This window comes from Boeremia exigua, assembly GCF_020726555.1.
Source record: "Boeremia exigua strain MPI-SDFR-AT-0100 chromosome Unknown C7974scaffold_14, whole genome shotgun sequence".
NCBI lineage: Eukaryota > Fungi > Ascomycota > Dothideomycetes > Pleosporales > Didymellaceae > Boeremia > Boeremia exigua.
This window is the reverse complement of record NW_025763531.1, coordinates 845,378-863,108: the sequence shown is the minus strand read 5'-3', so window position 1 is coordinate 863,108 and position 17,731 is coordinate 845,378. Positions and strand designations below refer to the sequence as shown.

The following is a 17,731-nucleotide window of genomic DNA, read 5'->3' as shown; positions in this document are numbered from 1 at the left end:
ATATAGTAGATAATTAGCTTATAATCTACCCTATCCTTCTAGGTAGAAAGTATAGCTAGCCTACTCTATAGTAGCTAGGAGTCTAGTTTAACTATAGACTTATCTTCTAATAATATATTGCTACACGCACTATAAAAGCTGCTAAGATAGCCTACTAAATATATAGCCTAGCTAGAACTACCTATAGACTACTAGCTAGCTTACTCTATAAGACTACTATTACCTATATATACCTATTACTTCTTTATAGAACTAAATACTAGTATAGAAAAAGTACTAAATAGGTATAAGATCTTAAAATAAATAAGCTATAAGTAGTTAGTGCCTATGTTAGGTAGTATATAGCTACTATAGATAAAATGCTAGCTATAGTAGCAAGAGGCATCCTGCTAGTATAGAGAATAACTCCTATAGCTATGCTCTTCTAAGATGCTAGACTGCTACTAGTAGCAGTAGCACTAGAAGAAGCTAAACTTAGATTTATAGTATACCTGCGCACTATAGATATATACTACCCTCTTACTAAGTGTATAGAAGTATATATAATAACTAGAGGTATAAAGACTAGATAGGTCTAGTAAGTTTAGACTAAAGTATAATAAATAGCGTCTCTTCTACTAGAGATCCCTAAGGCTATACTTATAGCGCCTTACTACTTAGCTAGCTACTAAGTAGACTTAATACTTAGTATAAATAAGAAGACTACTATAAAGGCCTTCTATAAATAGTAGGCCTAGCTCCTGCTATTAGATATTACTATCTTCTTAGATAGCTTAGAATAGTATATAAAGAAAGGTATAAAACAAGTTATCTATAGCTTTATAGTATATTAGAATAGATAGTAACTATATAGTAGTTAAAGATTGCTTAGTTCTACCTCCTATATCTTTAATGCAGAGGTAGTAGAAGTATAGAGAGGTCTATAGTATACTATAAGATAACTAGAGCTTAATATATACTAAATCTACCTATATATTAATAGCACCTTAGTTATATAGTGCCTTAGGAGCGTTGTATCCTCTACCTCCTAGTAGGCCTTCCTTAAGTGCTATAGTGCTATAGAAACGCATAATATCTCTATTAAGTAGGCCCCTAGACACCTTAGTATTAAAGGAAGCAAAGCAGCAGATAGGCTAGCTAACCTAGAAGCCTAGCATCTATTATCTATAACTAGCAAAGTAGCTATACTAACACTCTTAGGCATTAAGATAATAGTATATAAGAGATTGCGCTAGATATAATAAGCCTAGTAGTCTAATAGGAAAAATAAACTCTCTAGATAGTATAAAGGCTAGAGTCTTAGCTATATACTAGCTAGCATGCTAAAGAAGCTTAATCTACTAAGAGTTACCTTAGCTAAGCTTCTCTTTATCTAAACTAGGCATAGAGACTTTATATAGTATTACTAAAAGTATAAATATAGAGATATAAACTCTATCTATATAAGTAGGTAGAATAAAATACCTAAATACCTTGCACTCTACTATAAGACTCTAGGGACTTTTAGTAGATAGCTACTTTAACTATCTTTACTACTATCTAGCTAAGTTAAAGGTCTAGCCTATACTATAGTGCTAGTAGGGGACCTAGATACCTTTGCAGCCTTTATTATACTTACGCAATACTATACTAAGATTTGCCCCTACTAGCTCTTACAGCCCTGCAATAGCAGCACCTAGTAAAAACAGGCCTAGCATAATAGCTATAGCGCCCTCTGTCCCCTACTTCCTCCCCTTACCTCTATTCTCTACTCTCTCCTCTTCTCTCTCTTAGCTTATAGATGCCTTAGAAATATAAGGAAATTACTCTAGTATATATATACCTAGGTACTAGCAGAACAGAGCTTATATATATAGAACGCTTATCCTAAGACTAGTGCTATTGCTATAATAATATAGCATATAATAATAATATATATACCTAGTAGTAATATCTCTATAAGGTTTTATTATAAATAGATAGTTTATTTTAGTTAGTATATCTAAGATCCTACCCTAAGTTAGTATTAACTTTATAAGGTAAGTGTCTAGCATAGTATACTAAGAAGAAATAATAGTATTATAGTAAAAAGTAATAATAGTATAATAAAGATAGTTCGATCTATTACTAGTATACTAGTTATAATATATATATTCTTATTTTCCCTTGCCTAGAGTTTCCTATCTCTTTGCAAGGCTGTAACCTATATAGCTAAACCTAATGTAACTAGAAACTATATAACTAAATATAACGTAAAGCATTAGCGAGCCGGCCACACCAGCGAGCCGGCCACTTTTCCTTGGCACTGCAACTTCTCCATACAATACAACATGCAACAACAACACAAGCAGAAATTAACTCAACAAGAAGGTAGACTTACTCTTGCCCTTCAGGCGTACACTAAGGGACAGTTTCAAAGCGTGCGACGCGCTGCTGCAGCCTACAACGTACGTCATCAACGGCTCTCTGACCGGCTCCACAAAATTACATTTCGACAAGAAGCACTACCAAACAGCCAGAAGCTCTCTGTAACTGAAGAGCAAACAATCGTACAATATATACTTAAGCTTGACTCGCGCGGATTTGCCCCTAGGCTCTCTAAGGTGGCAGATATTGCAGATAAACTTCTCGCTGTACGTGGTGGGACACCTGTTGGCAAGAACTGGGCAGAGCGATTCGTCCGGCGAACAGAGAAGCTTAAAATGGCCTTCAATCGAGCAAAGGATCGTCAGAGAATACTCCAGGAGGAGCCAGGAGTTATCAACGCCTGGTTTAAGCTCGTACAGGACACAAAAGACAAGTATGGGGTTCAGGATGCGGACATCCACAACTTTGATGAGACCGGCTTCTAGATAGGAATTATTGGCTCAATGAAGGTTGTTACAGGTTCAGAGAGACGTACAAGACCAAACCTTATCCAGCCAGGTGATCGGGAGTGGGTTACAGCTATACAGAGCATCTGTGCTGCTGGGTATGCTATCCCACCCTTTATTATCTACAAAGGGCGTGTACACATCTCTGCCTGGTATGAGGAGACCAACATACCGTACGACTGGAAGCTCTCTGTCTCTGAGAACGGATGGACAAACAATCAGCTTGGCCTAGAGTGGTTGAAGCACTTTAACCAGCATACAAAGGCGCGTCAAAAGGGCTTGTATAGGCTGCTTATTTTGGACGGCCATGAGAGCCACCTTAACCAAGAGTTTAAGGATTACTGCCTGGAAAACATGATCCTTACCCTTTGTATGCCTGCTCACTCATCACACATCCTCCAGCCACTTGATGTGGTGTGTTTCTCACTGTTGAAACTAAAGTACTCTCAACGCGTACGAGCCTTGGCATCTAAACGCGTCTACCACATTAACAAAGAAGGCTTCCTTCCAGCCTTTAGAGACGCATTTTTCGACGTGTTTACATACGAGAACTGCAAGAAGGCCTTTGAGGCTTCAGGGCTTGTGCCTATTAACGCGCAGCGTGTCTTGGATCGCCTGGATGTTCAGATTCGTACGCCACCACCAGCACCCCTACTAGAAACACCATGGCAATCCCAAACACCAAGCAATTCACATGAATTTAGGTCACAGGCAAGGCTTGTAAGGCAAGCTATTGTACAATCACTAGAAGTAGCAAGAGAGGGGTTTGCACAGCTTGTAAAAGGTGGTAAGCTTATGCTACATGAGAATGTTGTATAAGCAGCTTGCATTCGTGAGCTTGAAGAGCAATTAGCAGTACTTACTAAGCGCAAAACCTGGAAAAGAAAGCAGATCCAGCATGGTGGTACAGTAGAGTATGGTGAAGCAGCAGCTTCTATAGCTGAAAGCGCAGCTGCAGCTCGTACAGTGTTAAAAAGAGCGCGTGTTAGGAGTGGTCATGAAAGAGCCCAACCAGGTCAACGGCACTGTGGCAACTGTGGGAAGACTGGGCATAACGCGCATACGTGCTAGGAAGATGCAGAAGAAGATTCTGCATCTAATAAAAGTGCGTCGTACGCAGGTTCTGCAAAGGGTAGTAAGTAATTGCTCATCCTGTATGTAGTGTTCGCAGTGCCAAGGAAAAGTAGCCGGCTCGCTAGTGTGGCCGGCTCGCTAATGCTTTACGTTATACTATTTAAATTTTACTAGTAATTTAACATTACAGCTATATATTATAGTTTTAGGTAGAGGAGATAGGGGCAGCACTAGTAGACTACCCCTATCTATATTACTATTTTAACTATGTTTTTAACGTTTTTTTAGCTAGGTTGCTTATAAAGCTTTTCTCTTACCCTTCTAAGGTAATTATATAGCTTTTATAGCGTTATGCTTCTATTATTAATGCTGCTTTTTAGCCTCTTATTTAGCCTTCTAAATTGCTATATTAGCCTTCTCCTTCTTATATACCTTCTTAGCTATCTCTCTTACTATACGCTTCTCTTCCTTCTCCTTCTTCTTAACTAGCTTCTTAGCGGCTGCTACTTCCTTGTTAGTTGCTTTTCTAAGCGTCTCCTTCTTCTCCTCTTGCTTTCTTATCCTTTTATAGAAGCGTACTTTATTAATCTTACTAGGTAACTATAAAACAGCACTACTATAGTACTCTTGCTATTACTGCAAATCTAAGGCTTTTTTCTTCTTTTTATACTTCTTCTACTCCTTTAAGATCTTTTTAAGGCTATCTATCTTATATTAGAGGAGTAAGGCTTTAACTAAGATATAGTAGATTAATTATCTTATCTTTTTAGCGTCGCAACTACTCTTATCTCTAGCAACCCTCTACAACAACGTCTCTATTTTAAGCTAATCTTCGTTGCTAAAAACAGACAATAAGGTAGTATCTAAGTCTAAACTCTCTAGTATTTTAGCAAAGTAATTAAGGATAATATTAGGTTTAAGTAGATAGATACCTATTGCCTTAAAGAACTTAAGTATTAACATTTTAGTAAAGCTAGATATCTACGCCCCTTAAAACAAGCAGAAGAAGTCTACTCTAGTAATAGGTAAGTAGTTTTAAGCCTTATAGATATATATTATAACTACTTTTAAGTACGCTGTTAATAGAGGCTTAAACAGCACTATATTAAGCAGCTAGAGCGTCTAGGTTAAGTAAGGGGGAAGTATAGCTAGGAGTATCTTATTCTTATTATAATAGTTAATAAAATCTATTATTATATATAATCTATAGCTATCTAGTATTAATAGCTACTACTTCTTTTATGCCTTATCCTTTATATAGCAATTAAACACCTGCTTAAGCTACGCAAGCCTAATATTATTATTTAACTATCCTAAGGGAGATAACATAACTATTATAGAGTATACCCCTAGCTTAATTTTAGCTACCTAGTCTAATTTAATGCTAGCGTTAGAGAACTTATAGATAAGCCTAGGCAGCAGTACTATTCTATTAGCGCACACACATACTATAAGAGTCTGCTAATCTTAATTACTATCTAAGGTTAATACTTTAACCTTACCCTTTATCTATATACACTTACTAAACACATATTTTATTCTACCTATCTTCCTAATTATAAAGCCCTTCTTATCTATATTATATATATAGTAACTCTTAATAGAGTATTTAAAGATTTTCTGCTATAGCAGGTTAAAGTAGAGCTTATATTTATTATAGGAATTAGCGTTATAACGCTAGCAATCTATCCTAGTAGAGTAACGCAAGATAAGATAGATAGAGTAACAGTTAATAAAGCGCATAACCTAGCTCTTAGAGACTAGATTTTAGGCTATAGGCAACGCGAAATTTTAGATTATCTCTCTTATAGGTAGTAAGTAATAGGCAGTAAGCTCTTCTATATGCTTTATAAGCTCTATCTCTTGTTATAGGGTAAGTTATTATTAATTAATGTTCTTAATCTCCTAAGCTTGCTATGCATGCTTATATCTCTAGGCTAGAGTTATATAATTAATGCTAAACCTAGTAGCAAAAGTCTAATATATAAGTTTTTTACCTAGTTCTAGCGCATTAATTGCTATAAGCGCTTTGTCAATAGCTGCTATAGTTGTTAAGATACAACGCGTTAAAATATAGTATAGTTATAATAATTCGGTCGTTGCGCGAATCTAGTCGTTGCGCGCACAGACACGGTATTGCTAGCACGACTTGCTAGTGCTGCACACCGCGCACTAATTAACATCGCGTTAGCACTGCAATAGCGCTCTTTTCCTACAATCCAATCGCAGGTAGAGGTAGCAACACGTAAACTAAGCTAGGGCCTTAGAAGTCTCTATATCACGTTAGCAGATCTATTTCCTATAGTAATTATATTTGTTTATAAATGTGCTTATAGGCTACTTCCTCTAATCTAGAAAATAGAGAGACTTTAACTCTTAGTCCTAGATGTTGCACTATTTATAATAATACCTAAATATTACTTAAAGATAGCAAACGCTTTATTTAGTGCACTAGCGTTTTAACAATTGCATAACTTATATGCCTATTGCTGCAGAAAACAAGAGTGGCCTAGCTACTAATATTGTGCTGTTCTCCTGCATCTAGTCTAAAGAATAGGCCTACGCCTCCCTCTGCTATCCTTTGTCCTACATAGGCAACATTTAGCTCTTAAGGTAGTAATTCTAAGTAAAGTTATAGGTGCCTGCTAAGTTCTACCTTTACACTATATTAATTATACTAACAGTCCTTTTAGGGGACGTACTATAAAGTAAAAGTTAAGAAGTATATTACTGCTAGCAAGACTTCGTTTGTTATAAACTTATAATGCGACGTATAGGTTGTTAAGCAAACTAAGCTTTAGACTAACTATACTATGCGGCATAGATAATAGTAAAAGCAAAATGCACTTTTATAGTTTATAATGCATCTATGCTATCCAGTTAATAGGGTTGCATTCAAGACAGCAGGGTTTGCACATGTGCTAGATCCCAGGTAAAGCTAACTATATAGTGAATTACAAAAGCCCCTGCAGTATCTCATTATCTCGACTGATTGTAGGTGACATGACACCTGCAACTTCGATAATAGGTTGACGGGTGCGCTCCGCGATAGCCCAATCATCGGGCAGGGCAAATGCAGCAGCCTAACTCCTAGAAACCATCGATACCTATACAGCTATGGCAAAGAATTTAAATGTCATTAGTACAAGTCTGTGTTAAAGACACGGAATTTGATGTATAGATACCTTCTCTAGGTGTTGATCGGATGGAACAGCATATGTAGTGGTTCGTGGAGCAGACCGCTGTGTAGACAGTGCACAAAAGCCGCGCTGACGGCAGTGCGAGCTCCAGCTTTGTCGCTGTCTGATAGCAGCAGAGGCCATGGGGCGTGCAAAGCGCGGAAGATGAATAGGCGGTATATAGTTGGTTTCGCGGTGCAGTAACGCGTTATCAGAAAGCCGCGCAGTCTCTACTTCGTAGTGCGAGATTAAGGTAGTGGAGAAGGTATCCGCTTAACACACGACGAGTGCTGAGGAAATCGGATTTCGTGTGGAAGGCAGGCTCGCCACTCTTCGAGTTGGCGGTCTAATTCATTGATGATCGAGTGAGAAGCTGACAGGAACATGGATAGTGTATCAGCCGGTGGCAAAGAAGCAGATTGTGTTTCGTCGTCTGTCTAATCTGTCGCTATATTAGTGAATGAGTTTGTCTAATGTCCTAGTAACTCTAATATCGTACCCAGCATATACAAACACAACATTATTCTATTCAGGAGCTTTCTAATAGTAATTAAAGCCAAGAAGAAAAGCTGATCAAGTGTGAGCCGCGAACTTGTAGGGGCATCAGAGACTGTCGGAAGAGGCACAAAGTTAGCAAGATTCCCAAGTCCGCTGTAGGGTAGGTCGAATTCGGCAAGGATTTGGCCGCTAAGAATGAGCAAATAGATCCTTCTTGGTCGCTCTAGCATGGCGTACTGCTGGTGGTCAACTCTGCATTTGCTAGCGATACAGTCTAATCTTAGTGTGGGACATAATATACTCCATGAGTAAAAGAAACTGCACGCACGACCAGTCTACTCTCTCGAGCCTGGAGAATAGCTCCCGAGCAGTGTTGAAGAACCCGATTCCAACATCAGCTTCGCATTCTTGCGCCCATTCGCCATAACCATCATAGTAAGCAGCGTTAGAGCCTAGTGTGCACACGACGAGCATAATATATAAGCTTACAGTCTTGCTAAAGTTACTTCTTATAGCTTTAGTAATATAAGTACTATAGAACACTTGCTTGTCTAAGACTAGGTAGCTAGAGTAATAGTGTGTAAAGTAATACTAAGTGAACAGGTTTTATTGCGACATTGACAGGTAGGATAATTACTTGTGTTGTTCTTAGGAGGATATTTGTCTTCGCATTCGACCTGAACTTTGTCGACAGTCCTGGGTCCCGCGAGTCCTTGGCAGCAAACACGGTAAACTCAGCATCGCCGTCGATGACCCATGCTCTCTCAGCGTCATCATAGTACGACACGTTGATTTTGTCCATCATCACTCTGGCAGTGACTGTCTCTCCAGCTCGGACAAATACCGTGTCATAGCCCTTGAGCTCGCGTGGTGGCCTGGCTAGATAAGGTGACTGCTATGAAACGTAGAACTGCACAATCTCCTTACTATCCCTCAGCTCTGTGTTGGTCACATTAATCTCGATCTTAAGTGTTCCGTTGGCGGCGAGGACGTCGCCGCTAATTCGAATGTTACCTTACTCGAATGTTGTGTAGGAGAGGCCAGCGTTGAAAGGGACAGACAGTGGCTCAATCTTGCGGTGATCGTACCAGCGGTAACCGAGGTAGATGCCCTCGCCGTAGTAAGTGACGTTGTTCTCACCGGGGCAGTTGTTCAATGTAGGTGTGTCTTCCATGCGTTTGGGAAATGTGACAGGAAGTCGAGCACATATATTGACGGCGCCGAGCAGGACATCAGCAAGACTGTTGCCCTGCTCCTGTCCCTGATACCACGCTTGCATGATGAGCGGAACATTTTCCCTCCAGGGCATTGCGATGGGACTACCGGTTTGATTCACGACAATGGTGTTAGGATTCGCGCTTGCAACTGCGGCGATGAGCTCATCTGAACGGGCCGGGAGATGCAGGGACACCATATCACTAGCCTCGCTCTCTCACTCATGGTCCCTGCCGACGAAGATGATAACAATGTCGCTGTTCCTCGCCAGCTCGACAGACTCGTTTATTATGCGATAGCAACGTCCTGTAATCTCGCTCTAGGGCCTTCTATGTTCTACAACAAACTCTATTCTACATTATTCGCAGTAGGAAACTCTTCCTTCTTAGGCCTCATGTACCAGACCTCGTCGTCCCAATTTAAAGGATCAGACAGGACCTAATACCACGCCTCATAGCTATAAGCATACGTGTACATCCACCCAACATCCTCCTAAGGGTCGTCTATCTTGCTGTCTTCCTATCCTGCTACAATGCTCTCGCACCTGCCTCCAGGAAACCGCAGATTTACTATCTTGACCACTAGACAGAGACCATCTGCGCGATTCAGCAAGCGCAGACAGATCTTATCTACAAGGACACAGAAACTCTACTAAGGAGGCGCTACATGCTAGGGAGGTATAGGCTCCCTGTGCCTATATTTATGCGCTTCGCCAATTGCAGTGCTCCCAATTATAGCCCTAATATTATTAATCCTGCCCTCTATAGTAGGGTCTCACACGCAAGATAGCAAGTTACTAGCAACCTATTCCTAAAATGCTTCTTAGATTGTGTGCAAGTCTGCGCCTACAAATCTCTGCTTATCCTCTATAACTATTAGTTTAAATTAAGGGTCTGATTATATAGGCCTAAGCTATAGAAACAGTTGCTAAGTTATTTTTAGGACAGTAACTATATCTTAGAGCAGACCTAATATCTACTTCTAAGGCTCCTTACTCTCCTTTCTATATATAGCTTAGTAAACTATAAACCTCTAGGGCGCGTTAGGCTTTATATAAGACTAGGGAGTAGAGAATATAGAGTAGTTATTAAGACTATAATATAAGGACGTTAATACTTCCTCTATGTTAGCTAGGGTCTATTTATAACTTAGCAGATTAGAGAGTAGCTTGCAGCTATTAGTTATACTAGAATTTCTTCCTATAGTCTATAGTTTATTCTAGCTAGCTTTAGTTAATAGCTTGTGCTTTAGAGCTTAGGTAATAGGTGCAGGTGTATTTAAGTCCTATTTTAAAGAGTATAGTCTTATGCTTTAGCTATAGCTTAGAACTGCATAGTAAAATACTAGACTGCTAAGCTATAGAGAATAGTGCTAAGAGAGAACTAGCTAGACTTAGATTAGTTAAGATAAGAGATGTAATTATATTTTATATTAAAATATTAAGCAGAATAGATTATAAAATTATTAGTAGGTAGCTAATAGAAGCAAAAGTGTGCATTATATAGGATTTTATATTAGCTCCTAACTCTTAAACGCCTAGTAGATCCTTAGCGTCCTAGTTAAATATATTGCATAGTATGCACACTTTTTAGGCTAGATATATAGGGGCAAGTTAAACTTAGTATATAATGTTTTCTTCTACTCTCTATATATTACCGTAATATTAGTGTATCTCCTAGCTAGTAAGAATTAATAACTAAATTAAAGACATTTTAGAACTGCAAGGCTATTATATAGTCCTAGTACTACTTAACTGCTATAATTTAGTCCTAGATATACTTTGCAGCTGTTCCTAGGTCTATACGTGTAGCCTCTAACTACTCCTAAATTAGACTTATAGCAAATCTTATAATAGTTTAAGAGTTCTAGCTTGCATAGGAGTAGCAGTTCTTATCCTATTCCTTAAGATATATAGAAAGATTTTCTAACATATCTTACAAGTATATAACTAGCCTAGGTATATAACTAGCCTAGGTATATAACCGGCCTAGGTATATAACCGGCCTAAGTATATAACTAGGTTTTGCTAAGACTATACTAAATTTTACTCTACCTATAATATCTTAACGTAATAATATAAGAAAGCTCTTAAACAAAGCAAATATATAGCTTATACTCTAGGCTATTTAATAAGACGCAATACTTATAATACTATAAGCAGTAATTATCTATAAGGTGTTAGAAAGTATGCTAAGATAATAACGTGCAGGAACGCTCTCTTAACGCGATTAGAAGCCTAAATTAATAAAGCTAACAAGCACTAAAGAGGAGGTAATTATCTAGTATTTATTAAAGCTAGACAAGCGAGGATACTTACCCTAACTTACTAATATAGAGGATATAGCTAATTCTCTCCTTACTAAGCGCTACTAGTCCCCTGTTAGCAAAAACTAGGCTAGCACCTTTATTAAGTATTAGCTAGAGCTTAGAGTTAAGTTTAATTAAAAGTATAACTATAAGAGAGCCCTATATAAGGATCCTAAGGTAATTAGAGACTAGTTCTAGTTAGTAGAGAATACTAAAGCTAAGTATAGTATATAAGATAAAGACACCTATAACTTTAATAAGTCTAGCTTTATAATAGGTGTTATATTAACAGGAGCTATTATTATAGGCTCTAAGTCTTAAGGGAGACTAAAGACAGTGCAGTAGGGCAACTAAGAGTAGACTAGTATTATCTAGGGCATCAATGCAAAGGGCTAGTCTATCCTACCCTTTATTATCTTCTCTAGCAAGCACTACCTCTCTGCCTAGTACAAGGAGCCTAGTATACCTAATAACTAGGTTCTTAATATCTCTAATAATAGCTAGACTAATAATAAGCTTAGAGTTAAGTAGTTAAAGCACTTTAATAAGCATATAAAGGCGCGCACTATTAGCAGCTATTAGCTGCTTATTCTAGATAGCTATAAGAGCTATAACTTAGTTAAATTCTACTAGTACTATAAGGAACATAAGATTATTACCCTGTATATACCTCTACACTTGTCGCACCTACTACAGCTACTTAATATAGGCTGTTTTTCTCTATTAAAGAAGGCCTATAGCTGCTAAGCTAAGCAGCTAATGCATAGCAAGATTATGCATATTACTAAACTTAAGTTCTTGCTATGCTTTAAAGCAGCTTTTAATGCCTTAATTATAGAGAGTAACATCTAGGGATGATTTAGAGGTGCTAGCCTAGTCCTACTTAACCTAGAGGCTGTAATATCTAAGCTTAAAGTGCGGCTGCGCACGCTAACGCTACCTACTATAGACAACAGCACGTAGGAGTCTAAGACACTAAGCAACACTCTAGAATTTAGGTCCTAATTAAAGCTAATTTAAGAGAGGATTTAGAAACATGCTAATAGCTTGCTAACGTCTATAGTTAATGCTCTTAATTAGCTTACTAGAGGCGCAGAGCTAATAGCGCATTTACTAGTTTTAGTGCATAACTAGGTTGCTAACCTATAGGTAGCTAATAAGGCTGCTACACGTTATAAATTACATAAAAGGAAGCGATTATAGCAAGAGGGGACTCTAGCCTTTGCTAAGGGAGTGCAGCTAACTACTCTAAAGGAGTTTAAGGCCTATAGTAATAGGAAGAAGGCAAAGAAGAGGTCGCGCGTTAATAGGAGCACTTAGTCTTTAAGGCGCTGTGGCACATGTAGCAAGACAGGGCATAACGCGCGAATATATAGTAAAGATGCGCAGAGTACTATAGACTAGTTCTATATACTATATAGTATAATATATTGTTGTTGTGTGCTATAATGTTGCAAAGTAAGTATAGTGTTAGTGTAGTCTTGGCAAAACCCGGTTACTCGCTTGTGCTGGTCACTCGCTTGTGGAGTACGTTATAGTAGTAACTTTACTTAATAGTATTATCTAGTAGTTAGTGTACTATACTGCACTTTGCACGTAGAGGTAGTTTTGGCTCTAGCGCTGATCGGCCAAAAAAAACGGGATCCTTCGTACATATACCACGCAAATGACGTTAGCGGGCCCTTCCGCACGCCAGCGGTATGTTATCCGCTAGCTTTTCTTGATGACGATTGTGCCTCGTCCTCTGTGCAATTCTTTCGGAGATGTACAATATGGCACAGTCAAGTCATTGGGATCATTGACGGTCGCAACAAGCAATTAGAGGCGGCGTAGCTTGGCTAGGAGAAGGTGCTGACTATCGACATCCATGTCAGAGCTCTGGTCGACCGTCCGTGGAGGAGGTCTGCTGACGTTCTGCACTTTTGTCAGCACATCAAATGGTAATGGTCAGCATTAATGCCAAGAACGGTGCAAAGCTGATCGGCAAGAGAGTGCTTACCTATCGCCGGCATTTGGTGCCAAGAGCCGACAAGGATTGTCGTCGAGAGCGCTGACAGCCATTGGAAGTGTCAGCATCACCGAAGCCCCGGCAGCCTGTTCGTCCTTCCGCGAAGAAACAATGGTGATGGATGGCTTTCATTGCTTAACATCGCCGGCTGGCAACTGTCATCCTTGCAATGGTTAATTCTCTGACTAGTACGGATCTGGGAGCTCGGTATGGGTTAATCTCTGCTTCCCCCCTGATTGCAATGTTGTCAAAGGAAACAGTTTGAAACCTGCCTCATAGTCGAACAATGGGATCACTTACAGTTACTACGAACAAGACGACGTCCCTCAGCTCACCCACAGACCTAGTGTAACTACCGAAGAGACGAGAGTGGTCAGCCCTCTGGCCTGCTGACGGCGAGTGTGTCCTCAAGATCCTTGAGAACTACAATCTGAGGACCGACCTGCTGGGCATCGCCTGCATCTTGGTCGTCATGAGCGGAAATGTGTTCACTATGTCACAACATTGAGGTCTCTGGGACTGAGAAGTTCATTTCCTCTAGCAGTCGCAGAGACAACATTAGTATCGCAACACTCATTAGATTTTTGCAGCAACTTTTCGCCGGACCAACCTGAGGAAACCACCAAGAGACATTTGATACACATGTCAGTGCCCTCTACTTTCTGAACAACCACTTCTCAAACTGCACAACATCAAGACCTTTCGGCACTGTTTGCTTTTTCGTTCTCCATTTCATAGAACAAAGTCCGTAGCTCGCATGAGCTGCTGGCTTCAGCGCAAGGGCTTTCACTCTCTGCGTCTCTGGGCTATCCTCACCCTCGCACACGACCCTAGCCTGATACGCTTTGTCCGCAAAAATGCTGGCTCGAGCCTGATCTCCGTGCGCAATACTAACTTGGAAAGCATCGTAATAGAGTCTGGCATTGAGTGGTTCAGCGCCGTCGTCGTATTCGGCCTTGAGAATTTGCAGAAGTAAGAGGCAGTTACTCAGACTCTCCGTCGGCCTTCCCATCATGTTCGTTGGATCACCGATGGCATCGTCGAGGCTACTGATCAATCGGCGGCGGGCGTCACTGTCTTGGAGCTCGGATGAGGAACTAGAGCATCTGCTGCAGCTGCAGTCGAAGTCAAAGGATTCCCTAAGGAAGTCATGGCGTTCAGCGGATGGACCTCCATGATCATACGGGATTGTAATTTCTTCTCCGGCTTTGATAGGTCGGATCGCATGAATTGTTTCGTGTTTCTCATTTTTATTCCAGTTGTTGTGAGAGTTTGGGATGCAGCTGTGATTGATAAGGCAGATTGTAGGGTAAACTCCACCCACTACACTGTTCGATCCACATAGTAGGGCGTTCGTCTTGAAGACGGTACTAAAAGGGTAACTTCTAGGGGATTTATTGTGCAGAGATAGGAACTGACGTTGTAATGCTTTAGGTAGTGCTCTTAGCCTTGTTGCAAGTGTCAGCTCCAACTCTTTGCGTGGCATGGGCACAGCTGTAAGAAGTGGCTTTTCATAGAGGATTTGAGTGCCTTTGGATATATTGAAGCGGGCGATAAGGCCCCTTCCTTTTCTAGGAATGTCCTTGACATTGAAGAGGGGGATGCCGAGCTCTTTCACGGGATTGACTACGTTGATGGACAATGCGATGCTAGTAGGGACCTCGCGGTTATCTCTCTATGAAGTAGAAATTAAATAATATAAAGGAATAAGCATATAGGGTTATGTCTGACCTGTTTATAAGATTAAATAGACTCGTTGACTTTATCCTAGTCGTAGTAACTATATCCACCAAAACCTTCGTGCTAGTATTGAACGCGGGAGCTGAAGTGGACTTTTGCAATTCGTGTCACCGTGTTGATGTAGGTTTCTACTCCGGAGTCCGCTGCGATGCTTCCTGAAACCTTTGCGCTAAAACGTAGGAGCTTGTGACCCTTAAAGGGGAGACTTAGGTATTTACTAGCTTTAAACAGGATGTAATTTTGTTTTATCTTAACCCCTATGTTGTCTCTGTAACGACTTTTGATCAGTTTTATAAACTGTTCCTAGTTATGTGTATTAATAGCTCCTTTGGTAAGGCGAGGGACTATATTGAAACTAGCGTCTATGCCTATAGCTACACCCTGTGAATCCAATCGAAAAATCAGGTTAGTGCCAGGTGATCAAGGAGGTCGAGAGTGAAAGATTATTAAATTAACTTTGAACCTGTACAATATGCTACTCTAGTGAGCCAAGAATTTATTGCAGTTACGAGACCCATTACATGCAAGGCTCGCGGAGTGGGTCGGTTCCCTGATCTCTAGCAACCTCATAACCTCACAACTGGGACTCGATCCCGTGAGCGTACTATCGATTATTGGATAAAAACTTGCTGGTGGTAGGACAGGAAACATTATATCCACTGTCGTGGAACATATACTCACTGCAGACGTCGAGCGGGCACTAGTAGGAAGAAAAGAACGACTTGACGCGTGAAGCCCTTGCTTTTCTGCTTGCTGCGCATGATGACTTTGTTGAACGTGGTATTACAACTAGCGATCCACGCTTAAACTCACCTACCCGTGAATAAGGTTCCTCCGTAGTGTCTGCTGCTTGACCTCTTCTGCTCACCGACCTTGAACTTGATCTAATCAGAATCTGCCGTTTTCCGCTTGCGTACACAAACGTGTAATTATTGTTATCGTAGCACGTTAGTTAAAATGCGGTTCGTGTCGGTACATGGCTACGGATCTGTACGTACACCCTCAGCCACACTACTTGTGGTTATAAGGTTAGTTGCTTGAGGTGCATCAAGTTCATGACTTCTATTGATATACTGTGTCGCTAACCACATGCAGAGGCTTGATAAGGATGTATTACCATGTGAGTCTACAGTCAATGCATTTCTATACTAGAATTATGTACGATACGGATCGACTTCCTTATCTTGGCTCAGAGTGATAGAAATAATATGCGTATTTTCAAAATTGATTGTTTTCGGTGCCAGAAAAGAGGCTGCAGAACGGCAATTGCCTGATGATTGACGCCGAAAGCGGGGTATGCATATTTCAACAGTTCTTGAATTGGAGTGATGCGCATCGACGTGCGTCCATGTGCGATCTAAACTGTGTGAATCACGGTGGCGGCTGTCGTGCCAACAACATGGTACACGGTTGCGTCTTTTCTGTTCGGGGAAGCGACTTTGCAGGCTCTATCGGCCTTTTCGATGATTCAAACCATCAATTACGGTAGACAACACGACTTTTACAGCCAAGGCATGGCGATCCGACAGGCGAGAAGGCTCTTAGTATGTCTCATAACTCGCTACATTCCAGACGATAAGGATAGTGACCCACAGAAAATGAATGCAGGACCATTCTACACTCTCCACCCTAGTTAGCATGCTCAGGAACGCAATCTGACAATTGTTTCGTCAATGTCCTGCTTCATGCAAGGAGCACGATCTTCTAAGAAGCTGGCTTGCCAGAATTTTCTGATAGCAATTCTAAACACTCAGCTAGCAGCAGTAACTGTTGAAGGTGTAATCTTCATTTATGAGGCCACCAGCCGTTGTTGTACAATGACGTGGTCAAAGGCGATTAGGTTCTATTAGCGGGGTAAGTCGCACGGAATCAGACATGTTGAGGTCAACATATGCCACTTCATAAATCCCTCACGAAAACCCCTCAAGATCAGTCTCAACTGTCTTTGCTCTATCGGCCTTGAATCACTCCAACTTGACCATGGCAAACAGAAATCTCAAAAGCAGGAAGACCGGTTGTAAGGAAAGACCCAGTGAGCCCCAACCTGCATTGGAAGAGACGTACATAGCAGAACCCACGCCCCAGTTGGTGGAAACACGCCTACCCGAGCAGTCAACAACAGAAATACTTTCGAGCTGTGAGCCTACCACACAGAGACCGCGCAGTTCGTAAGACACTCAACAACGTACCTCATATCCAAATCATGCGAGCTAACTGTTACATACAGCCCTTACGCTAAAGTCCCTGTCAAACTTCTTATCGGCGCAGACGAAACAGTCCACTATGTTCCGAGACACCTTTTGCCTCCCGGATGGAGCAAGACTGGTCTGGAGAAGAAGTTTTCCCTCTTAGACCTGGAGGAAGCGACTGGTCACACGCTCATTCACTAACGTGTTTTACAAGCGAGTGCGCACCCCACCAACTTTCTGCGACGCGTGAACTCCTAGCTGTCATGGCACCCCCAACTCAAGCCCAGCCAGCTTCTTGTAAGGCTAATATACACCTTGCTATCTTAGCTCTTTAGCAAAACTAATTTTAGAGTAAGGTAGTTGCTGCACAGACGTTTAATGTCTCTTAAGATACACTCCACTGCTAACGCGCTGGCAAGCCTGCCTGACGCGATTGCCAGCCTAACTTAAAGAAACTTACCTAGCTAGAAGAGGAGGTAATTATTAGATATATACTTAACCTAGATTAACGTGGATTTGCGCCTATATATGCAGCTGTACGTGATATAGCAAATAAGCTGCTTACTGCGCGCGGCGTAGGTTATATTAGCGTCTAATAGCTACGCAACTTTGTTAAGCATATAGACAGTCTTGCAATGCGTTTTAATTAAGCGTATAATAGGCAGAGAG

At 40.7% G+C, this 17,731-nt stretch overlaps 4 protein-coding genes across 4 annotated transcripts; 1 reads left to right on the top strand and 3 right to left on the bottom strand.

The window, feature by feature from the left end:
- Positions 1-7,116: 7,116 nt before the first annotated feature.
- On the bottom strand, positions 7,117-8,191 carry C7974DRAFT_322245 (uncharacterized protein; the record flags this gene model as incomplete). Its single annotated transcript, XM_046138848.1, has 4 exons — positions 7,117-7,335; positions 7,384-7,538; positions 7,605-7,813; positions 7,875-8,191. Coding segments are annotated over 4 exons (900 nt in total), but the record flags the coding sequence as incomplete, so codon positions are not given.
- Positions 8,192-8,618: 427 nt separating this feature from the next.
- On the bottom strand, positions 8,619-9,017 carry C7974DRAFT_418246 (glycosyl hydrolase family 3 C-terminal domain-containing protein; the record flags this gene model as incomplete). The annotated part of the gene is made up of 1 exon (XM_046144147.1): positions 8,619-9,017. The coding sequence occupies one exon, from the start codon at positions 9,015-9,017 to the stop codon at positions 8,619-8,621; it is 399 nt and encodes a 132-aa protein (XP_045991840.1).
- Positions 9,018-13,788: 4,771 nt separating this feature from the next.
- C7974DRAFT_380879 (uncharacterized protein) lies at positions 13,789-15,634 on the bottom strand (the record flags this gene model as incomplete). The annotated part of the gene is made up of 3 exons (XM_046140557.1): positions 13,789-14,808; positions 14,985-15,150; positions 15,555-15,634. 3 exons carry the CDS (start codon positions 15,632-15,634, stop codon positions 13,789-13,791), a joined length of 1,266 nt encoding a protein of 421 aa, XP_045991839.1.
- Positions 15,635-16,770: 1,136 nt separating this feature from the next.
- On the top strand, positions 16,771-17,294 carry C7974DRAFT_405259 (uncharacterized protein). The gene is made up of 2 exons (XM_046143028.1): positions 16,771-17,041; positions 17,101-17,294. The coding sequence occupies exons 1-2, from the start codon at positions 16,854-16,856 to the stop codon at positions 17,261-17,263; spliced, it is 351 nt and encodes a 116-aa protein (XP_045991838.1). The 5' UTR covers positions 16,771-16,853; the 3' UTR covers positions 17,264-17,294.
- Positions 17,295-17,731: the final 437 nt, after the last annotated feature.